A 25,161-nucleotide genomic window follows, 5' to 3' on the forward strand; every position below is an offset into this window, starting at 1 on the left:
GAAACAGAGCAGGAGACTACAGGGCTTAGACAGCCTCAAAGTTCCACAATAGTTGGGGGCTGCAGAGCGGGGCTGCCCCTTACAGCTGCTATCAGTATCCAGGTTCTCACTGTTATTGGCGGCTGCTGCAATCGTGGAGCTTCACTTGTCACTGTCCGATTGGGACCTCCACAGTGTAATGTGGGGGTTCCAATCATTGTAACTGACTGTCGGAGGTCTCTTACCTTCCTCCTAGCAGTCTGCTCTGCGATCCATGTCTGCCACAGGCCGGCTCTATGCAGAGATCGCAGATTACACTGATCCCTGCTATGCTATGGCCACAGGCCGGCTCTATGCAGAGATCGCAGATAACACTGATCCCTGCTATTCTATGACCACAGGCCGGCTCTATGCAGAGATCGCAGATAACACTGATCCCTGCTATGCTATGGCCACAGGCCGGCTCTATGTAGAGATCGCAGATTACACTGATCCCTGCTATTCTATGACCACAGGCCGGCTCTATGCAGAGATGGCAGATTACACTGATCAATGCTATTCTATGACCACAGGCCGGCTCTATGCAGAGATCGCAGATTACACTGATCAATGCTATGCTGTGACGTACCAACGGTCAGTGTTAGTAATGCAATATAAATTGTTAGGTCCCTAGGGTGACCTAGAAAGTTTAAAAAAATATGTCATAGCCCCTCCCCCAATAGAAGTTTAAATCACCCCGTCTTCCCATTTTATAAATAAAACACATAAAAATAAACATATACAGTGATCCCTCAACATACAATATTAATTGGTTCCAGGACGACCATTGAATGTTGAGACCAAAATTCTATGCAGCACAGAACATGTAGTATCACACTAAACTCTGGAGAATCACTACTAGACATCCAACCAGTGCAGGCACGTCACCAATACTGGGGTTTTACTAGCAAAATGGCCACTTTCATTGGTTAATCATCTAGTTATTTACAGGTTCCGCAGATCCTGACTGTGTAGCATTGTATGTTGAGTCTGGTCTCAACTTACGATGGGCCAAAAAGGACCATTGTAGGTTGGAAATATTGTATCTTGAGGCCATTGTAAGTTGAGGGATCACTGTATATATCGTAGCGTCCAATCTATTAAAATAAAACAATATTATTCCCGCATGGTCAACGGCGTAAACAAAAAAGCACAAAAAAACGCAAAGATTGATGATTTTTTTATTACATTTTATATTTTAAAAAATGATAAAAAGTGATCAATTTGTCCGATCTACACAAATATAGTACTAATAAAAACTGGAGATTGTGGCTCAAAAAATGACACCCCATACAGCCCCGTAAGTGAAAAAATAAAAGCGTTATAAAAGTCACAATAGGGTCACTGTAATCACTCCTATTTGCAAAACAGTTTTAGTGTTAAAAAAAAAAATTAGTAAAACATTAGAAAAAGTTATAAAAACTGCATATCACTGTATTCAGAATAATGATATGTTACTTTTACCGTAAAGAAATATACACTCACTAATCCCCCTTGTGTCTGTGTTGTTTTCACATTCTGCTGCTCTTGGTTATGACCCGCTAAGCTGGGTCTTCTAAGGCTCCATGAAGTGAGCTCATAGAGGGTCCTCACAGTCAGTGATGGGAAGCAGCGATCATGCCGTCTCCTGTCATTAACCACTTAAATGCAGTGGCATATAAGTATAAGTGACAGGAGCAGCTCCTGTCACTTTCTGATTGGGACCTCCTGCAGTTTGAATCTGGGCGTCCTGACTACTGGAGATCACATATAACACTGATCAATGCTTTACTATGGCACAACATTGATCTGTATAGGCAATCTTATGACTGCAGGTACTGTCCTCAAAGGGGACTTAAAAAGTGTTTAAATATTTTTTTTTACTGTTTTTAAAAATATCCCAAAGCCCCTCCCCCAATAAAAGTTTAAACCACCCCTTTCCCATTTTATAAATAAAACATGTTAAAAAAAAACAAAAAACATTTGCAATTATATCGTGCACAACTGTCAGATCTATGAAAATATAACAATATTGTTTTCATGTGGTGAACAGCGTAAACGGAAAGAGGAAAAATGCCAGGATTGCTGATTTTTTTTTTTTTTTTACATTATATATGAGAAAAAAAAAAATTAGGAGATCAAAATTAATTTGGTATTAATAAAAACTAGAGACCAAGGCCCAAAAATAATTAGTTGCAAATAAAGTTGTGCTGTTAAGAAATAGTAAAATATTAGAAAAGCTATAAAAACCTATATATTGTTGTATACAAACTGACCTATAGAATAGAGATAACCTGTCAGCTTTACCATAAAAGTGCATTATGTAGACAGGGAAAACCCCAAAAGTCACATAATTGCATTTTCTTCCGAATATTTTGGGGGTTCTGTCATACAGTTTATGGTAGACTAAAAAATGCCATTACTAAGTAAAGTTGCTCCTGAAAAAAAATAAGGAGGAAAATAAAAATTGTCCAGGTCATTAAGGCTAAAATCCACTTTGTCATTAAGGGGTTAATCTGGGCCTATATGCACAATTATAGGTTTAGAAGGGTGAAATAAATCTTTATATATATATATATATATATATATATATATATATATATATATATATTTATAGTCCAACTTAAATGTTAACATAACTTTAGACTAAAAGTTTAGAGAAACCTAAAGAGGTATGAAAAATTCATTGGACGCCCCTCAGATCCCAGCCTGCTGTAATTGACTTCAGTATGATACATTCTATATATCATAAACTCTAAGGACACCGGCCATGTTAGGGCCCTTGCACTCTGATTGAAAGTGGCTGAATTTACAAGAGGAGTCAGTGTGGCGGATTCCTCTTGAAATTCTGCCTGTCCTATTTCTTCAATGGGATTTCTCTCGCACCTCTCAGCTCAAAGAACGTTCATTCTTTGAATGGAGAGGAGAGGCACAAGAAAAATCCCATTGAAGAAATAGGACAGGCAGAATTTCAAGAGGAATCCGCCACACTGACTCCGCTTGTAAATTAAGCCCTTTTTTTTACTCAGTGTGCAAGGGCCCTTAAGGTGAAAACACACAATCAGTTGCTCTTCAATTTGCAATACTGCAATTCTTCCATTACTCACTACTGGAAAGTGGCATGATGTTGTAAAAACTGCAACACAACCTCATTCTGTGTCTTCACCCTTGTAGAAGTTACCTTTTCTGATGAAGGTTCTGCTGTCTTCATTTAAGTGTTCTCTTCTCTTCCCACTGCGCTCTGGTTATATACATTTGTATACATAGCTGAACATTACAGTCACTGTGAAATTCCCCACGCAGCACATGTTTTCTATGTATACCAGTGATAAGGAGAAGGGAAGCAGACTACCTAAACTCAAACCGGTCCTGTCACAATTACCAAAACAAAATAGTCATTTTTATGCCTTTATAAAAAAAAAAAAAAAAAAAAAAGAGCAAGGTTTGGATAGCTTAACAAATAATAAGGACTGAAACAAAGTGTAATCAGAAAATGACGTATTGTATTATGTTTTTATGTTAATTTTTTTCTTTTTGAATTTTGGTGATATTTTTTCTAATTTTCCATTTTTATCTATACTATAAAATAATCCAGATATCTTGCAGTTTTCATTCTTCCTACTGGATCTAAAACTAAGCTGAGACTTCCTGTTGTGTCTGTGGTGATAAGAGGAGGCTGCAGTAAAGTGATCTGTACAGCATTGTAGCATCATGTGACACCAGTAGATAGGAGACAATGGCAGCTCCCTCTGGAATGACCTCTTCACAGGTCAAAGAGCGCGCTCAGTAATGTCTAACATTGTTCTTAAGGGGACAGACTATGTCTATTGTCGTCTATGTCCATGGGTATTGCTGTAAAGCATACCACTAAATGCAGTTAATAACAGTCCAGACAATATGGCCGCCCCCATAACAAAGTACAAATAGTGAAATAAAGTCAGAAACAGATTAGAATAAAAGAACAGAATAGAATAAAATAGAATAAAAGAAAAACTGACTAATCAGTAAAAGAAAATTTAGGTGACACATTCCCTTTAAATAAAATCAAGGATACTGTTTAACACAGGGGATTATGAAAAGTTACATAAAACTTGACCCATCTCATGTTCAGCTGCGGCAAAAGGCAAGATAACAACCACCGGTGTCTGTACGCGAATGATCCAGTGAAAATAATTTCCTGTAATCACAAAAATCCCTAATAGAACATACATATTAATGGTGAGATAGGATTCAACTCGCTTATTCTGAATATACTCACAAATATGTCGCCCGGATTACTATTTAATATTGATGATCTGAAAACTAATTAAATATACATGATGTTGGACTAACATTGCTGGTGACATCTGCAGAGCTTTGAGCAAGAGGCCGTTCATTAGACACCTCCAGAGAATAACTTGGATGTGTTCAGAATCTGATCTGTCACCCACAATTTTCTCTGAGCGTCTCCTCTTGTTTGCCTATTGACCAAAGCTTCTGTGCTGGTTACTGGATGCTGCATACTTATATATTCTACAGGAGTGCGATATAGTTCAGACCTTACTGAAGGACCACTGTACATTACCCATCCTCCTCTCGGCTATAGAGTCTCTTACTACCGTCATATTACTGACTTACATAAAGAGCGGTGTTTCCTTCGGTTATAGACTTTAGGTTGTGTCATCTACCTACAATATATACTGTGTATTTTGGTCATTTTGTTTATGAAATAACAAAGGGAGAAGGAAGACAAAGGGAGAGGAAAAAGACAACAAAGGGTTGTCTCAGGATCTGTAGATATGGTCCATTACTAGGTTTCTGTACAGACAGTCACAAAGCCGGTCAATGACCATCATGGGACAACCTTGTTGTAGCTGGGAATAGGGCAGCTGTTATGTGGGTCTGGTGGCGAGAACCCTATCAATTAGACAAGATCTGTCCTGGGGTCCGTTCGGCAGATGATGCAGTTATTTTCATAAAAAACAACTTTTAAACTTGCAGCTCTTTGTCAAATTGCTGTGGCCTAGAGTGTCTGTGCCCTAGGATTCACCCTCCCTCAATCCCTCCTACCCTCCCTCTTCATCACTTGGAATGCCCCAGGCAGGATTTCTACTATTCATCACCTGAACACTGCACAGGTGCCTTAACGATCTGGCTCATGTGCAGTGTTCGCACAGGTGATGAATAGGAGAAATTGTTCTAGGGCCATTCCTAATGATGAAGAGGGCGGGGAGGAGGGACGGAGAGGCAGTGCAAGTCTAGGGCATTTAAACTTGCAGCATAGACACTCTAGGCCATGCCAGTTTGGCACGGGCTGTAAGTTTAAATGTTGTTTTTTATGACAATAACTGCATCACCTGCCGAACGGACCCCAGGGCAGATATTGAATTAAAAGCAACTGATTGTACAAGTGGTTTGGGGAGAGCAGATTGTGGGAACAGAGTCACTTTAAAGTCAACTTTATGAAAATTCTACATTGAAATCTAGGGTACAAACTCCAAGAGAAGTGAAGTGGATTACTGGGAGAATAAACAGCATGGGTGCTATCAGTAACAGACTGTAAGATAGACTTTAGCTTTACAGCATTTCCACATGTTAACTGATTAATAAAAAAACAAGCAACATACCTGACCAATGATCAGCGGAACCACAACAGTCATGAACAACTGAGAGAATATGGAGGTAAAGGGCACGGAGGAGGATGATCCCAACTACAGAAAAGAAGAGACACAAATCAAGGTAAGCCAATGGGCCCCTTACTTGTCCGGGTGACACGGATGGGTCTATGTTTTTGGGAAGAATTGTAACAGAGGCGGCTTCCTAATAGAATGCACAGAAATATATAGTAAATGGCACAAGATGTTAACAATGTAACGTTAACATGTCTACTTACAAATAACAGCAGCAGCATTGGGGTCACAACAATACCCTGAAAGGAAAAACAGCGAGTGTTACAATACCACAGGCCTTTCATCATTTTGCATAAATTATTAATACTTTTAGACATATACAATAAACTCACGCAACTTCATAGGTTTTATGAGGAGATTTATAGTGTTTTACACCAGATTCGTTTTTTTTGGTTGTTGTTTTTTTTTTTACAGGTGTATTGAGGAGCTTGTTGAAAACTTTTCACGTTTCTACCATATTACGTTAGTTTGTTACTTTTCGCTTTGCTAGAGCTGCTATAGTCGGCTGAAGACTGAGTGCACATTTCTCATATAGTAACAATGGCTCAGCCATAGGGCTTATTAGTCAGATACTGCGCTGCTGAGTGCTGGGGGCATTGGGACAGTCTCTACTTGCTGCAGTTACTACAGACTTCCAAATGGCCCACAGGAGCTGCATTACAGCAAGAACAAGTGTTTAGAGCTGCATGGTTGGGTTTCCATGGCTGAGAAGCTGCACAAATGTCTCAGATCACCGACCGCTAAGCAGCAGCTGGTGCGGTGTGAAGCAGAGTGTCATTCTGACTATGTACACACATTCTCTAGAGTCAGGAGTCGGGATTCGCCATCTGGCAGTCCGATGGACAAATCTGGGTTCATCGGATGCCAAGAAACGACTTCCTTCTCTAATGCATAGTGCAAACTGTAACGTGTGGTAGAGGGGCTACAATGTGCAATGAAACAATGTAACAATAAACAATGAACAATGTGCATGAAATAAAGCAAAACTGAGTACAATACATTGGAGGGTGTCACATACAAAATATCAATTCTAAGTTCATGAAAAGAGTTTCATAATCGAGGAGTTAAAAATATTGAGGAGTTAAAAAACCCGTAAAAACACCAGGATTTCTCCTAATCTCCTTGTAGCCAAACACAATCGGGGACTCCCAATGAGGAAATGGCATAGCGCCTCAGTAGTAGTGGTCAGTAGTACTGTTTTCTAGTTTCACCTCAGTAGTAGTAGTCAACTCAGTAGTAGTGGTCAGTAATAGTACTGTTTCCTAGTTTCATCTCAGTAGTAGTGGTCAGTAATAGTACTGTTTCCTAGTTTCATCTCAGTAGTAGTAGTCAGTAATAGTACTGTTTCCTAGTTTCATCTCAGTAGTAGTGGTCAGTAATAGTACTGTTTCCTAGTTTCACCTCAATAGTATACACACCCTCTTAATATTCAGCTGCTGAGAAAAGAAACCCTTTAGCATTAATGATGCAAGGCACAGTTTAAGACTATGGTCATGCAATCTCATTTTGCAGCTGTATTTTTGGATGCGCGTCATGTGTAATTATCAAAATATGGGCGCAAATAGAATGTCGTGTAGAGAGGAGTGCAACTGGAGCATGCTCGAGTCCAATCGTTCGGCATTGTAGACAGAAGCAGCCCTAGGGAGGTCCAGGGAAGCATGGATACAACCAAACGCTCATTGCTCTCATCTCTAATGTTGAGTGAACAAAGCCACAAAGTGTTGTTCCTTAAGGGAATCGGTCAGCTAAAATTCATGGTCATTAGTTCAAGAAGACACATGGTACCTTCCATCAATCAGTCTGTTCTTCCATATACATACCATATATATTTACATAGAAAAATGCTTTTATACTTTAGTAAAAAGAGTCAAAAAGTTGTTCTCTGTACTACTGTATGCTCCACCACAAGGGACTGTGGAGGATGGAACATTGTAAGGAGTCGTTTCTGTGCCAAATTGTACAATGGAAGGATGGGTTTCCGGTAATTTATTGTAGACTATACAGTGCTGTGGTCTGACTTCAATGACAGACAATACTGATAGATTTGGCAAACAGGGCTTCTAAATAGGATTCAGTCTTAACCCAAATATGTGCAGTCACATGCAGGTAGATGCTGCATGCAGGTAATCTTGAGCTCCATGCAGGTAGATGCAGCATGCAGGTTATGTATGCAAGCATGCAGGTAGATGATGCATGCAGGTAAGCGTCGCTCCATGCAGGTAGATGATGCATGCAGGTAGATGATGCATACATTAAAGCTGAGCTCCATGTAGGTAGATGATGGAAAATGACAAAAACAAACAAAAAAGGAGAATCAGCTCACCCAAATGTCCTTAGTCAGTGTATAGCAACCCTCGGTGCAGCACGGATGAAAATGGGCCGACTCCCATCCAGGAACAATAGACCAAGGCATGCAAATGCAAAAGATGAATCCAGCTCCAACCAGTGCGATAAAATCCAAAAATTTATTCACATGTAGAAAAAATACATAAATTTAAAAAACATGGACGTCCATACATGAAAACACCGACGCGTTTCAGAGTCTAAGCTCCTTAGTCATGGCTGACTTTCACTGACTGAATGCCAATGGATATAAATATTGGCATTCAGTCAGTGAAAGTCAGCCATGACTAAGGAGCTTAGACTCTGAAACGCGTCGGTGTTTTCATGTATGGACGTCCATGTTTTTTAAATTTATGTATTTTTTTCTACATATGAATACATTTTTCGATTTTATCGCACTGGTTGGAGCTGGATTCACCTTTTGCATTTGTAAGTCTCAGTGTATGCACATCTAATATTTCATACAGTCGTGTGCATTGTAGTAAGCGTGCCAAAAGACAATATAAGTCAGATCAATCCTTTTTGTATGATAACAATTGACATGCAGGACAGTTAGAGGGGAAAAAAAAAAGAATCACATGGCATATTTGTCAGGTTCACAAGCTACATTTCCTAACATTTTTGACATTGAGAAACACACAAAAATGTCTCAGTAATAGTTATACATGAATAATTGAAATGAAGCAAGTGTTTATACTACTACTGCACCCAAGAGGAAGAAGCGTCATGTAGGTCTAAACAAACCCAAATGTGACACCAAGGGACAACATGAACATCAACCTTATACAGAGCTCGGACTTTAACCCCTTCAACATCACTTTTACAAATCCACACGGGACAGACGTGTGATTCAGAGCTCGTAATGCCCTGCACAGACACGGAGTTACCGTATATAAAGTGCCATCCGCTTCAGCTTACTGAATATAGATTCTACACTGACCTCAACCATCTGCACAGAACAGCAAACCTGCCGTATAACCAACACCTAAGATCTGGCATTCATGGACAATGAAAATGTGGCAGATGGATGCTCAGTGTCCCTCTAGTGCCCTGTGTCCCTCTGTCATCATCCTCTCCAGCAGCCACAGCCCGCACAGCTCTGGGAGTCGGGTCGTGACGTCACCATGTTACCCAGGAAGTGACATCACCATGTTATCCAGGAAGTGACATCACCATGTTACCCAGGAAGTGACATCACCATGTTACCCAGGAAGTGACATCACCATGTTACCCAGGAAGTGACATCACCATGTTACCCAGGAAGTGAAGCCTTGATGTAGTAGTAAGTGTCGGGGGAAAAAAGCCCTTTATGTGCATTTCCCGTAATAAGTGTATATTGGTAATTTGTATAACTTTTGGGGGGGGGGGGGGGGGGGGGGGGCAATACAATACTTTAATAAAAATATTTGCCGGACATTAAACATTTTTCTATTTTAAATAATTTTTTGAATTTTAAAAAAATAAAACATGACATACAGTGAAAAGTATCAGAAAACACTGATACAATATTGTACAGGAACAATGAAATCACAACCATGAAAATAAACTAATTGATAGCCATGAAATTACTCGAATGGAGGGGAGAAGTCCCATACGTGTGTAATTCTGCACTTGGAGTTCCACGTTGAGGGGTAACCTGTCTAATAATGCGCTTAGCCTTGGCAAAACTTTGTACAGCAGAAGTATGGCCAAAACTGTTAATTAAACATTTTGTAAGAATATATAGGACTTTATTTTACTGTAACAGATGATCAGATCTGACAACTAATTTGTCCAATATATGTGCTGTGGATTTATAATTCAGCCCTATTCATGTGACGTGACTTAGGGCAAAAAAAGGACAAGGCTCTGGGGACGGACCAGGTCTCTACATAAGAGAATGCCGCCTCTATTAATTGGATGTAAAGTGTTTGTCTGGCTGCCCGTCCCAACTATACATGTGCACTGAGTGTGTATTTGCACTTCCCTCTCTGAGTGATTATCTGTCCTTCTGGATGCAAGGTCATCACCATCACAGTTTAAGTCATTTGCAAAGCTGAGCTTTCCAACAGCAATCGTGTTGGTGCAAAGAGGCTTCCTCCTAGCTCCAGCATGCCCAGGAACTTTCAAGAAATCCATTTACACCTCTGATGTGAAAGGCTGCTGCCATAGATTTCAGGAGTTTTAGCAGTGTTAAAAGAAAATAAAAAAATAAAAAATAAAAACTCAATCGCAAGCAAAATGATAGAAAAATTGGGAATCAATTCATCCAGATCTCTGCAGATACATTGGCATGACTGGAAAACATCATATTCTAATGTGAAAAATCGATCTTGGACTATTTCTTATTTAATAATTAATAGGGAAGACTTTGGATCACCTCTGACTGGTGAAGTGTTGGGAACGTCTTCACCGAATAACCCCTTTAAGTAATGTGTGAAATATGTACAGCTGAAATCACAGATGAGTCCTCAATGTATTCTGTCTATATCAATCTATAGCATAAAAATGAAAGTCTGTCTGTCTGTCTGTCCTCTATAGACTTCCAAACGCCTGAACCGTTTGACCCCAAATTTGGCCCACAGATACATTGGGTGCCCGGGAAGGTTAGAGCGAAGGTCCCGTCCCCGCCAGATGTACAGGAGGGGAGGGGAGGGGGAGGGGAAAGAGCGCCCCATAGAAATGAATGGAAAATTTCCATACTGCACACAGGTGATATAATTAGCTGCAGCTGAAACGGCAGTTGGAGCCTTAGCAACCAATAGGATTACTGCTTTCATTTTCACAGGGAGCTGGAATCTGATTGGTTGCTAGGGAAGCTGCCTCACAACAGATCCACAGAAATAAATACAGTAAGGCCCCGTTCCCACTGAGCAGAGGTAGCGGAATTCCGCGACGGAATTGTCCGCCACGGAATGCCGTTAGACTCCCATCGGGAGTCTATGGGAGGCGCGCGCTCCTGCTCTGTACGCGCTGAAGAATGAACATGTTCATTCTTCAGCGCGGACAGGGCAGAAGCGCGTGCCTCCCATAGACTCCCATCATGAGCGGGAGGCTAACGGCATTCCGTGGCGGACAATTCCGTCGCGGAATTCCGCTACCTTTGCTCAGTGGGAACGGGGCCTAAGGGTGCCTTCACACACACCGGATTCGCTGCGGATCCAGTGTGATCAAACCCTATGACACCACATACTTGCAGAGAGATTGACATCCCGCTGCGAGTATGAAAATAACCCCTTGGAGCGTAACTTGGAGGCTAGGTTCACACTGCGTTTTCAGCATCAGTTTAACGGATCCGTTTTTTTTAACGGTCAAAAAAGTAGTGTCAACAGTACTTTATTGTGCGTAAAAAAAAAACGCATCCGTTTTGATCTGTTTTTTTTTATAATGAAAGTCAATGAAAAACGGATCAAAAACAGATGCACACAAATGCATCAGTTTTTTGCAAAAAACGGATCCGTTAAACGGATGCTGAAAACACAGTGTGAACCTAGCCTTACACTGACAGAGGCCGCCATCATCCTGCCCGCACAGACCGCTGTTAGATGGTGCAGCCTCTCCTCCAGTGTGTTCAGCGCTGTGCTGCTTCTGCCGGGCACGGCTCTCTCCTCACGGCTCTGGCCGCTACACACACCGCTCCAGCTTGCTTCAGAAGGGACGTCCAGAGCAGTGAGGAGAGAGTTTGGCATTTTGGATGTTTAAAGTTTTTACATAAACATTGCAGAACTGTCGGGGTATATAGCGTATAAAGAGATATATAGGGCTCCTGGGGATTTCCACTTAAACAAAAAAAACAAGGGTATACATTTACCTCCTGGGCGACCTTGGAACAAATCTAATTAACACACTGACACTTTATAGCCGGGAAGCGCCGGGTACATTTTCTAGTATTCGATAAATATAAGGTTTCTCCATTGAATGTGTTGTCCACTGACTTCCATGCATTGAAGTCTGTTAATCACGGGAATAATGGACGTCTTTTCAGTTTTTTTGTTTTTTTTTAACATTGTGTGAACATAGCCTATGGCTGTATCCAAGTTTTCTAGGCAGCCTTAGGGCTGCAGACAACTTCTTCAGCTACCGGTAGTCCAATACTGAGTGTTTGGGTGCGGACGGACCTGAGCATACTGGAGACTGGCTCATCTCTCGTGGCCACCTCTACTCTTTTCTTGCATTCATCTCTGCTAATCTAAAGTTTACCATTCTGTGCAAAATATTTTATTTTTAATCATTCCAGAGTTCTCAACTCTATTTTATGGATCTAACCCTTTCCCTGCCAGGAGTTTTTGGAAATTTCTCACCTCCAGTAGCCAGGAGACAATTTTCACACTTCCAACATATACGAATAAAACTGAAATCACAGCATAAAAGAATTACACTAAACCAACACCCATGTGATTTCTGAAAGCAGGCACCTTGTTAAACCTCACTCTGTTCTTTATATACACAGGCACCTTCAGGAAACTTTGTGTTTAAATTACTAATATTAATCGAGGCTAAAAGTCTGACCCAAGCATGAAGCGATATGCACCATCTACATGAGCACAGTTCACACATATGGCTTAGACCTATGTCTAAATCCCCTGGAACTGAAAAGACAAAAAAAAATCTGGAATCAAGCACAATAAAAAGGAAAAAGTAAATGTATTTTTTAGGAAATCAACATGGGTTGTGATTACAAGCAGTTTTGCAATATACTCGCTTTATTTTAGTTTTTATAAAGCTTCCTGTTTAACCCCTATATGACCCATGCTGTACGGGTATGGCATGGGCATCTGTGAGCAGACAACTCATGTCATCCCGCACATCATTACCTGCTGTGTAGCTATGAAGCTGAGCTGACATGTCGCATCAATCCAGTGTAAGCGACAGGAGCTGCTTGTGTCACTTACCAATCGGTCCCTGATTGTTTTTCCTGACTGCTGGAGGAAGAATACTTACCTCTGTGCGGTCTGATCGGGAATCTCTTAATAGGCTTTATCAAAAGAGCACGGAGAACACTGATCAATGCTATGCTATGGGACAGCACTGATCAGTATAGGCAATCCAATGATTGCTGGTAATAGTCCTGCAGGGGGACTTAAAAAGTGTAAAATAAATAAATAGGAATAAATCACCCCCCCCCCTTTTCCATTATACAAATAAAAAATGCAAAAATAAATGAAATAATGAAACATATATATTGTAGCATGCAGAATTGTCAGATCTATTAAAATATAACAATATTATTCCCACACAGTGAACAGCGTAAATGAAAAGGGGGGAGGGGGAGGGGCAGGACCGCGGATTTTCTGTTACATGAAATACAAAAAAATTTAATAAAAAGTGATCAAACGTCCAGTCTACACAGTGCAATACCGGGTCAATGTCTGGAGAGGACACAGCAAGCTCTTTTTCTATCTCCCAATTCTAAAAATCCATTTAATATATGGTCCCCAGATAGGGGACGTATCAGATATTAAACTGATAAGAACAGATACTACACTTGGTCTTAGCCAAAAGGCCGATAAGCAATATGGCACAAAAATTTACATCCTAATTTTCCGTTGGTACTGGGTTCCAGTGAATGGTAGCCTACGGTCCCGGATGAGTGTTGGCGATATGGGGGAGGTGGGGAAACCATGCCATCTGGTGGGGGTGCCCGCTTTTAACTAATTTCCGGAAGGTATACTAACTAATAATAATATATCCATCTGCACTACCCACACACAGTCTATTCACCGTGTAGGACTATAGGATCCAGCATGCACACCTGTGCCTCCGAATCCGACACTGTTCACAACAATCTCCAGTATAACAATATTTGTTCCGATTCCACTATAATGGTGGGACTAGATACAATTGTACACGTGTATAAAACCAATACATGCAGTTTAAAATTGAAAGATAGCCGTATATCGTGAAACCAACCCGTTCCTGAGCATGCCCCTCCTCAATAGCAACAAAACTTCTAACTAGTCACGTTTTTCTGTGGAAGCGCTTCTGGTCTTCCCTAATTTCTGGAAGGCCATTGATATCACAGACAACAATACCAAATACACCAGAATCTGTACATCGGTTTATGTTTCGGTGGCCCAGTTTAGGTTCAAAATATCCCTCACCCATCACCTGTTGAAGGCATCCAAGGCCATCATACCACTACGATAGAGGTCTCCTGAGCCCCCCACCCATGAGTGGTTCACAGATATCACCCATATCCACCTTATAGAAGAGCTCACGGCAGTTTCCTCGGAGGCAGTAAAAAAAAAAAAAAAAAAAACCACTGCGATATGGGTCCACTGGCTAAACTTTAAATCCTCCGATGCTTTCAGGACCACCTTTGTGAACTGATTTTGGCATGGGTGTGTTCTTCCCTCGTGTTGTGTGCCATTCCCTACATTCTAATGGTGAACGGCAACTATTTTATTCCCCTACTCTACCAACCAGTAACCTCTGAGGACCTTATATATATATATATATATATATATATATATATATATATATATATGTGTGTGTGTGTGTGTGTGTGTGTGTGTGTGTGTGTGTGTGAATATGAAGAGAGTTGGCGATCAAGAATCCATTCAAGCCTCCTGAGACAGCAGAGTATGATGGTTTTTTGTTGTTGTTGTTTTACAAATCAAAAGCCATAATAAACAAGAAAAAGCCATAAAAAAGAAATATGAATATCTAAAGATTATCTAAAAACATATTGTACTGGCTCTCTGAAGTGTATGGACAATAAGTCAAGAGGTGAATCAGCTCAGGACATCTACAAGGTATTATAGTCTGGACATTTATATCTTAATTCCAGATATGCTTTGCTGCCCTCCAACGGTCGTGGGACAACAAGGCAAAGAAACTCCAGGGAGGGATTGTTCCGTCGCAGCAGATGGCACATTGCTGGAAGCAGAGTGTGTTACAATTCTGTTATCACCATATAATATCCATTTCATTATTTACTGTAAAAGGGGAGGTGGAGGTGGCCGGCATAGCCTGCCCAGCGCTCGCATCTTCTAATATCGTCTACTCTATAGATTCAGAGAACCAGAACTGGTCGCATTTCACACAATTTTCAGGTAACTTTTCTTGAGTAGATTTTTTTTCTGTACTTGAATTACAACTATGTTTCAGTTTAGTTATAATTCAGTTGTATAATTTAAAACAAGAACATTTCGTATTTCATCTTGGCCACAAGGTTGTGCTATGGGGCTTCTATAATTTACTTCATTGCTAAAAAAGTATTTCACGGAGTAGATTCTAAATTCCAAAGGTGATCCGCAATATATTGCAAACTGTAAGGTAATTGATAACTCTTAAGTATGTACAATAACATATGTGTGTGTGTATATATATATATATATATATATATATATATATATACACACACACACACATACACACAAACACGTTCTATAATATATATACTATAAATGCATCAAGGTAAAATTAGCAATTTTACAATTTAAAAATCTGTAATAATGTATGTAAATCTTATCAATTCTGAGCTTTTACTTTGTAAAAAAAAAAAAAATGTTTTAATTGCACAATTAATCTGGTCTGTTAAGACTAATATATATATATATATATATATATATATATATATATATATATATATAGCTATATCATTTTTTCCATTTTCTATTATTTTTATTAATATTTTTTTTTATCTTTTACACTAGCGGTGCTGGTGGCCCTTCATTACGTTGGCATGGTCAAATCGCATTAAAGTCTATTTGCGTCTCCAGAGAATCTCTCTGCCAGAAGTGTTTTCTTCAATACGATTTCCTGAACGCACTTGCTTGCTGTGCCACTTTATCTTAACCCTTGGATTCCTGAGTACACTTTAATACCAATAAATCTCAATTTTTATAGTTCTCATTCCTTTCCTGACAAGGTATCTGGAACAGAACTCCGTAAGTCACGATATTGGAGATCAATTGTTTCTACTACAGAAAAACAAAAGATTTTGGTAATTTCAGAACAATCCAAAATTCATTTCTATGAGAAAAAAAAATTCTGATATTCATGACTGGAAGGAAACCAGGAAACTTAACAGCCTAACCCAGAGGCATTAAAATAGCAGGTTTGTAAGTCGGCAATCACTCGCCTGTCACCGCTATTACAGGGTGGAAATGCAGCGGCGAGATGGAAACTTCTGTTTGTTTCTGCTTAGGAGCCCAATTAATAAAGAAACAATAATAATAGTATGAAGTTGTAGTGGAGTCGGCTGTCATAGCGGGCACAAAGTCCATCGCATCAGTCACATGACAGCTCGCAAGCAGCATCAATTCTAACAACTCGCACAGCGACTAAACAAACTCGGCACATATCGGGAGTAACTACATACTTACCTGAGCAGAAGCAAAAATATCATATCGGAAGGGAATCACAATGCTCATATTCTAGTATATAATGTAGCCAAAGATTTTTCTAACAGGGATGAGAAAGCAGGCAGTCCAACAGAGGATATCAAAGACAGAGAAAATGACCTTCGTCTTCTATGCCGGCGAACAGTACGGACATATATAATGATAAATTACAAATGAGATGTATAAATAAAGGAATTTTCTACTATAACAATCCTTAAAGGGATACTCCGGTGAAAATCTCTTTTTGAAATTGACTGGTTTCAGAAAGTTAAATAGATTTGTAAATTATTTCTATTTAAAAAGTCTTCCAGTACTTATCAGCTGCTGTATGTCCTGTATTCTCTCCAGTCTGACACAGTGCTCTCTGCTGCCACCTCTGTCCAGAGCAGGAGAGGTTTTCTATGGGGATTTGCTGCTGCTCTGTCAGTTCTGACATGGACAGAGGTGGCAGCAGAGAGCGCTATGTCAGACTATATCATTCTGAATCCAGTTGATTTTAAAAGAAAAAAGTACCCATTTAACTTTAAAGGACAGGAGTTTCATTAAATAGAAATAGATCTATCAATCATGCCAGCGGGGGCAGGGAGCAGCCTTGTGGGACCATCCAGATGACTGGCTAGCCTATTTATTGCTGATATAAAAAACTAAGATCTCTCTGAAAGGTTTTAGTCAGATTGTTATAATAATGAAGCTTGTCCCAGATTTAAGAGGAAATTGTCAGGAGCTTCATGCTGCCCGAACAATTTCCAAATAAATCTGTTGGCTTTATAAGAATGGTGGATCTCAAATAAACGATTGTTGTAGTTTGTAGAATAACGAACAACAAGTCCGCAGTGTTAGTAAAATAAATTAATAAATAAATAAAACTTTAATAAAGAATCACTGTTATATCCAACTATATGCAAAGTAATTGCCCCCAAGAAAGAAGAAAACTGCCCCTCTAGGGTCGGCTATAGCTACCTTGTAAGTCACCATCCAGCCCATGGGAGAGTCTGGAATATAGCAGCCAAACTAGACTGCACTGCCCACCCGCATAGCGCTGATCCAGCCCACCCCTTTTTAATGATAATGATTGGGGCGGGTCAGCCGGAGACGGGCAGTGCTCCTAAAGGGTGCCCCAGTGCTCCTTACAGTGTCACCGGACATGGAGAACACAACTAACTGCACCAGGATATATTAGCAGATAAGGATATGTGGATAAGGATGTGGTCTCCTCAAGGAAGTGTACAAACATTGCCCGTTTACAGGGGGTCCAGCGGCCTCTTTACTAATATCAATTTTCCTATAGAGACTCAGGGCTCTACTACATGGGGTAATTATTGGCCGCACAGGCTGGTATCGCCCTGTGTAAAATAACTTGTGACCGGCCAAACAAGAAAACACTCCGATGACCCGGATGTTCTATCCTGCAAAACAATTTAAACTTAATCAGCTGTCAGCCATATATCTCCTAATTTAAAGGGACAGTGTCATCAGAAAATGACTTATTGTGTTAATAATGTTTTAATGTAAAACATACTTTTTAAGAATTTTTGGTGACATTTTTTCAAAAGTTTCCATTTTTATATCTATATTATATAATAATCCTGATATCTTGCAGTTCTCATTCTCACCACTGGGGCTAAAACTAAGCTGAGACTTCCTGTTGTGTCTGTGGTGATAAGAGGAGGCTGCTGTAAAGTGATCTGTACAGCATTGCAGCATCATGTGACACCAGAATATAGAGGAGACAATAGCAGCTCCCTATGGAATGACCTCCTCACAGGTCACAGAGCGCGCTCAGTAATGTCTCACATTCATCTCAAGGGGACAGACTCTGTCTATTGTCATCTATGTCCATGAGTCTTGCTGTAAAGCATGTTACTAAATGCTGTTAAGAACAGCCCAGGCAAGATGGCCGCCCCTATAACAAATATAATTAAAATAGAAACAGATTAGAATAAAAGAACAAGTTTTACTATCTGACTCTAACCAGTAAAAGAAAATTTAGGTGAAACCTTCCCTTTAATGATGATGTGTGGCCAATGGGTGATTGCAAAAAAAAAAGCTGCACGATTGATGAAGCTTTGTAAAGGCTCTATAAATGAGCACCAATCACCAAGATAGGCTGAGGATATACAGCCTATGCTCATTCTTCTGGTCTCCAGTCCTCCATGCACTGATCTAGAGGATGTCTGCTGGGCTTGTGTAGACACATAGTGAAATATAACTCAATGCTTTCCCTGCTTCCATTATTGATTGGATCTGAAGCGATCCCTTCATAAAAATGATCACCCATATGTACAAGCCGCTCTCCCTGCTAACAGTGTACAGGATTTAGATTTGTAAATCATATGTATCTGGCGTCATAAATAATTTATCAATGAAACTTTTACCTTGGAGCTACAGAACCTGCCGGGATATATAAGGGGGACACACAAATCGCAATCTCCCTAATAGAAAGGTCCTAGAGTATTTCCCTCCCTATAACAACTGGTAGATTCTGATCATCTACATTCTGCTCTGAGGTTACCGCCATCTCTCCTACACTGAGGTTTCAGGTTCTTCATTAGACAATAGCCGTGTCAGCCTAAAGTGGGGACATTAAAGGGGTTGTCCGGCGATAAAAAATTATTCACAGAATAACACACATTACAAAGTTATACAACTTTGTAATGTATGTTATGTCTGTGAATGGCCCCCTTCCCCGTGTCCCACCACCCCCACCCGTGTACCCGGAAGTGTGGTGCGCTATACATTACCTGTCGCGTGCCGACCACGGTCTCCGATCGTCAGCAGTGACGTCTTCTTCGGGAGCTTGGCGGATCTTCCCGAGTGCCGGCCGCCCTCTGCAGCGTCATCCGAAGCTCAGCCGCGATTGGCTGAGCATAACTGTGCTCAGCCAATCGCGGCTGAGCAGCTGATGACGTGGCCGCGTCATCAGCCGCTCAGCCGCGATTGGCTGAGCACAGTTATGCTCAGCCAATCGCGGCTGAGCTTCGGATGACGCTGCAGAGGGCGGCCGGCACTCGGGAAGATCCGCCAAGCTCCCGAAGAAGACGTCACTGCTGACGATCGGAGACCGTGGACGACACGATATGCGGTGAGTATAATGCACCACACTTCCGGGTCTAGCGTGGGTGGGGGGAAACACGGGGAAGGGGGCCATTCACAGACATAACATACATTACAAAGTTGTATAACTTTGTAATGTGTGTTATTCTGTGAATAATTTTTTATCGCCGGACAACCCCTTTAATATTCTGTACAGAAGGGTTTTTTATGCACTTCCACATATAGATGCTTAGGTTCCCACACACTTATTTTTAATGTAAAACAATAAAAAAAAAAGTCCATTTTACAGGTTAAGGGTATAAACCCACACACCGTATATGCAGCGTATTTACTGCTGCGATACGCAGCAAATACGCAGCAAACACGCAGCAAAAACGCAGCAGATTAGATCTAAATAACTGAACACAGCATCAAATCTGTACCAACAAATCTGCTGCGTATTTGCTGCGTATTTGTTGCGTATCTGCTGTGTATACGGTGTGTGGGTTTGTACCCTAAATCCTCTTCTGAATGCAGAAGAAAGATGGCCCCTTGTTCTTACAATTGTTACGCCTGTAAAATTACTTTTTTTTTTTTTGCTGTTTAGTCAAAATATTTATGGAACATTCATCTAGAAAACTGCCTGTTAACATAACATAGCCTAAGTACCAGACTATGTTCACAAGAGAGGGAATTATTATTCTTTCCAAAAAAGAAAAAATATGGCTGTAATTTGGAGGTTAATATGGAGGTGTTTTCAATATGATATACCTTCCTTGCTCATTATTTACCACCTGCTTTCCCACAGTACAGCCTTTTTATCCCTATTTCAGACATTGAGTGAAAATAAAACAAAATTATAACCGTATTTTGATTTTGTTTACTGTAACCTAAAAGTGAATTTAATTATTTTAGGTATTTCTGTTTTTTGGGGTTTTTTTTCCACTAAAATGTGTAGTAGATATGTGAATCACTAACTCAGAGATGGTATGATGGGATTGTTTGTTTGAAAATGGCTGAGGCCCTATATATGTTATATGTTTGTTTTTGCTGTTGTAAAACTTAAAAAAAAAAAAATTAAATTAAATTAAAAGTTTTTTTCTTAGTACTGGAGCATTGAGATCAATCATTTGCATACCCCCTACCACAGACATAGCCCCCCTGTCTACAGCTTGCTGCCAAACACTTCACTAGCCCTCAGCAATGCACTGACCCTCAGCTATTCCACGGGCCGACAGTGAGAAGCAAAAAAGCGATGTGAGCGACTGTAAAACGACATCAACGATCAGCCGACATGAACGATGCTGGCTGATCGTTGCCTCCTATTCCACGAGACGATTATCGGCCGATAATCTTTCCGAGGAATCGGGCCTCTACCCTCAGCTACGGGGCTTGGCTCCTCCCTCGAAACATAGCGTACGTGTCAAAAGTCATTGTTCCCCAGAGGGTGAGAGCCTCGAAGGACAGAGACTTGCTAGCACCAAGCCAGGGCGTGAAGATCATCTTGCGTCTGTCCAACACACTGTGGTGACGTTTTTCTTTTTTATGTTTATCTGCATGTTGGAGATTTTTTCATCTTTATTGTGAAAATTGCAATATATATTTATAAAGAGAAACAAGTTTTTCGCAAACAAGAGGTTGTAGTGTGTCATTACTTATTGCATTGGACTTAATACCAAGGGAGCGGCTTGGTTTGGGACCTGGTCACACAGTGTGAATAGCACCAGCGGTATTTTTCTATAACCCCTCCACACATACACACACACACACACACCTCTATGCAACCACTCCTATGCAATTCAATGCTACTGATAGCTTAATGTTTTCTTTCAAATCAACTGGTGCCAGAAAATGACAGAGATTTGTAGTTTACTTCTGTTAAAAAAAATCTCCAGTCTTCCAGTACTTATCAGCTGCTGTATGTCCTGCAGGAAGTGGTGTATTCTCTCCAGTCTGACACAGTGCTCTCTGCTGCCACCTCTGTCCACGTCAGGAACTGTCCAGAGCAGCAGCAAATCCCTTAACCCATATGTTAGCTTGTTGTACAAACATGTTAACTTTACTGTTGGCACTAAAGTCAGTGCTTATAGATTTTCTCTTTTGTAATATGTTCTTAAAAAACCTAATAAAAACATTGAACCAGAAAACGTCTCCTGCTCTGGATAGTTCCTGACATGGACAGAGGTGGCAGCAGAGAGTACTGTGTCAGACTGGAGAGAATACACCACTTCCTGTAACTACTGTAAGACTAGAGATCTTTTAATAGAAGTAAATTACAAATCTCTGGCACCAGTTGATTTGAAAGAAAAAAAAAGTGTTTTGATGAACTACTCCTTTAGTATGTGTTGGAGTTGGACAGATTCACTTTAATACCAATATAAAGGGAAAAATGCAATACCAATACAAAACGCAACTCCAAAAACAGACTAAGGGTATAAACACACACACCGTATACGCAGAGTATTTACTGCTGCGATACGCAGCAAATACGCAACAAATACACAGCAGATTAGATCTAAATAACTGAACACAGCATAAAATCTGCACCATCAAATCTGCTGCGTATCTGCTGCGTATACGGTGTGTGTGTTCGTACCCTAAGTGAGTAGAGTATTAAGTTGTCCATCAGCTTGTAGACTTGTAGGTTGAACGCTGCCGTCTGATTCCTCACAAGCCCAGAAGCCCATATCCTCCCGTCTTGTTTCTTAAACTCACAGACTTGGCGGCACGGATGATTTGCGGGATACCTAGAGCTACGACTTCAGTGAAATCCTACGGTATCACACTTCACTACACAAAACGCTTTTCAATCACTCAGCCAAGGGCTTCCACAGAACAAAAGGCAGATAAACTATCTGACAGACACCAGATTCCTAGAGAGATGTATTAATCCGATCTATGCTTCCTATCAACTCCACCAGACTACTCAGTCACCAGATAGAACTCCGCTACTACACGTACATTAGTAACACCCCCATCATCTGTTGCTCCAGCAATATTACAACTTTTGACTTTAGACAGTGAAATTAACGGTAAGGCTGGGTTCACACTGCATTTTTGTAACCCGTTTAATGTATACGTTTTATGCAAAAAAATAGATGCAAAAATCAATATAATTGCGTGTCATCTGTTTGGATCGGTTTTTCCTATGACTTCCATTTAAAAAAAAAAAAAAAAACGGATTGAAACCGAAGCATTTTTTTTTTAACAGACACAGAAGTAGTGTTGACTACTTTTTTTTTATCAGTTAAAAGTATCAATCAATTAAAAACACAGTGTGAACCCAGCCTAAGAGCCTAACTATTTCTCAGTCCACAGCATTTACTGCAGGTTCCTGAATCCGTCCGGCTAAGAAAAAATCCTGCAGATTTAGTTAAGTGGCAGAGTTTAACCCTTTCCCTGCTAAGGACATATGTCATACCTCCTCAGAGGGAACCATCTCTGTGGCCTTAGATGGATGAGATACAATTGGCTACTTAAAGGGGAACTCCAGCAAACTCATAAAAAAATAAAATGCACAAAAAGCACAAAGGTGCACTCACCAATCATTACACACATTTTCTGCTGGTCTATGCTTCTCTTAGCCCTGGATTAAACTTTTGCAATGATCCCAGTTCTACATCTTATCACCCGGCCGGGAAACTACATCTCCCAGCATGCATTGTACCTGAGAGCCAACTGACAAGTATCCGCCTCATTTTGTAGTATCTGCCCATCGCTGGCTCCATCTGCTTCTGCTTTACACTGTAAAAACAATATCTATCTATTCATCTACAGAGAGAGCGAGAGAGACAGACAGAGAGAGAGAGAGAGAGAGACAGAGAGAGATAAGAGAGAGAGAGAGAGAGAGACAGAGAGAGATGAGAGAGACAGAGAGAGATGAGAGAGACAGAGAGAGATGAGAGAGACAGAGAGAGAGAGGCGACGGCCTATATTCCCTTATACTGCTCAGGAGGCTTAAAGATGAAGTGTGGTGAAAATGTTATTAAAGTATTGTATTGAGACCCATGACTTATGTAATTCCTAATTTGTAAATAACCCTGAAGTCTTGGTCACCAGGTATCTCAAGTCCCTGCAATTTGTTGCCTGCTGTTCAGTCCATCACTAGTAATAGAGAAACAAATACTGAACACAGAAAGTGGGAGTGGAGCTCAGCTCGTGCTTTATGCAGAGGAGACTGGACTGTGTCTCAAAGGTCTTCATCAAATGTATGGTGTGTGAATTTAAAGGGGAACTATCAGCTGGTTAGATGAATCTAACCTGCGGATCTGTCCCTATTGCACAGGAGACGCCGAGGAGGCAGGTATGTCTCTTACAGTTAGTACTTTGCTCCACAGCGCCGATCTGGCTAACCCGCTCCAATGATTATAATTAGGCGAGGGCCGGCCAGGGGCGAATCTGCACTTTGGGGGGTGGGTGGTGCTCCTAACAGTCTTACCGGACCATGGAGCAAAGTGCTAACTGTAAGACGCATACCGTCCTCCTCTGCTTCTCCAGGGATATAGGGACAGATCAGCAGGTTAGATTCATCTAACCTGTTGATAGTTCCCCTATAAATTCACACACAATACATTTGATGAAGAACTTTCTGAGACTGAAAATCATAATTCAGAATCTGAAGCAGTAGTTTGCTCCACGGTCCAGTGAGACCATTAGGAGCACTGCCCACCCCCATAGCGCTGATTCGGCCCTCTCAATTCATTATAATTAGAAAGGGACGGGCTGGATGGGGGGGCGAATTGACACTATGGGGGCAGGCAATGCTTCTAATGGTCTCACCGGACTGTGCAGGACACGACTAACTGCACTGGAATGGCGCTGAGGAGGAAGGTAAGAGACATAATATAAGAGACATACCTTCCTCCTCGGCGTCTCCTGTGCAGGGACTTATCAGCAAGTTAGATTCGTTTAACCTGATAATTCACCTTTAGGGTAGCTTCACACGTACCATATCGTAGTGGATTTTCTGCTGCGGATCAGCACCGGATTTGACTAAATAAATGAACAAAGCATCAAATCCGCACTGTAAAATCCGCTGTGATTTGGTACATGTGAAGCTACCCTAAATCTAACCTATTCCTCTTGCTGTGCGCACACAGTGCTGCCTCCTGTATCTAATCTCCCCCTTCCGCGTTTTTAGCCTGCATTCAGTGCTTAGTGTAACCTCTTCCTTGCTGTGCTGCTGTTGCTTCTTTCATATCCACTCGCAAAGCATCTGGCAAAGTCAGTGCATCAGTACACCTGTTCTCCCCTCCCATGCTATCTATAGTGCTGTACAATATAAACCAGCAGCACAGTGCCAGCTTGTTTAGTGCACTTTCACCAGCACTATATCAAGGCATAGCAGAGTGGAGAATGCGCTTCTCTGTGACTGAACAGGTCACTAAGGGAGGAAGTAAAGTTTGTATGCACCATGTTGTTGCACTCCGGAGCTCCACCATCACCTTTGTCCCCACTCTGCTGTAACCAGGCCATAGAAACAACGGGTCTGTGATAATAAGTCATTTGTATGTGGAAATCAGTTTGCTGAGAGAGAATTTTACACAGATGAATTACAAAAACAAAGCATTGCAGCCGCCACTTTAATTGGAGCTGTAGTTATAGAAAAGCTTTAGGAGCTGTTACATATTAAAGGGGAACTATCAGCAGATAAGATTAATCTTACCTGCTGATCTGTCCCTATTGGACAGGATAAGCCGAGGAGGAGGATATGTCTCTTACCTTCCTCCTTTTCCGGTGCAGAAAGACCATTAGGATCACTGCTAGTCCCCATAGCCCCGATCCGCTCCTGG

The 25,161-nt window shown here is 40.9% G+C and overlaps 1 protein-coding gene and 1 non-coding gene across 2 annotated transcripts in view; both read right to left on the reverse strand.

Moving 5' to 3' along the window:
- Positions 1-25,161, reverse strand: part of SLC10A7 (solute carrier family 10 member 7) — a 121,436-nt gene that overhangs the window by 26,335 nt on the left and 69,940 nt on the right. Inside the window, exons 6-7 of the mRNA XM_069976878.1 lie at positions 5,870-5,905; positions 5,604-5,687 (exon numbers count right to left, since the gene is read on the reverse strand). Of these exons, the coding sequence (XP_069832979.1) occupies positions 5,604-5,687; positions 5,870-5,905 (120 nt within the window). The remainder of the gene's footprint in view (positions 1-5,603; positions 5,688-5,869; positions 5,906-25,161) is intronic.
- Positions 13,311-13,503, reverse strand: LOC138797960 (U2 spliceosomal RNA). Its single transcript, XR_011364047.1, has one exon. It is a non-coding gene; the product is annotated as a U2 spliceosomal RNA (small nuclear RNA).

Source organism: Dendropsophus ebraccatus, chromosome 7, assembly GCF_027789765.1.
Source record: "Dendropsophus ebraccatus isolate aDenEbr1 chromosome 7, aDenEbr1.pat, whole genome shotgun sequence".
NCBI classification, from domain to species: domain Eukaryota; kingdom Metazoa; phylum Chordata; class Amphibia; order Anura; family Hylidae; genus Dendropsophus; species Dendropsophus ebraccatus.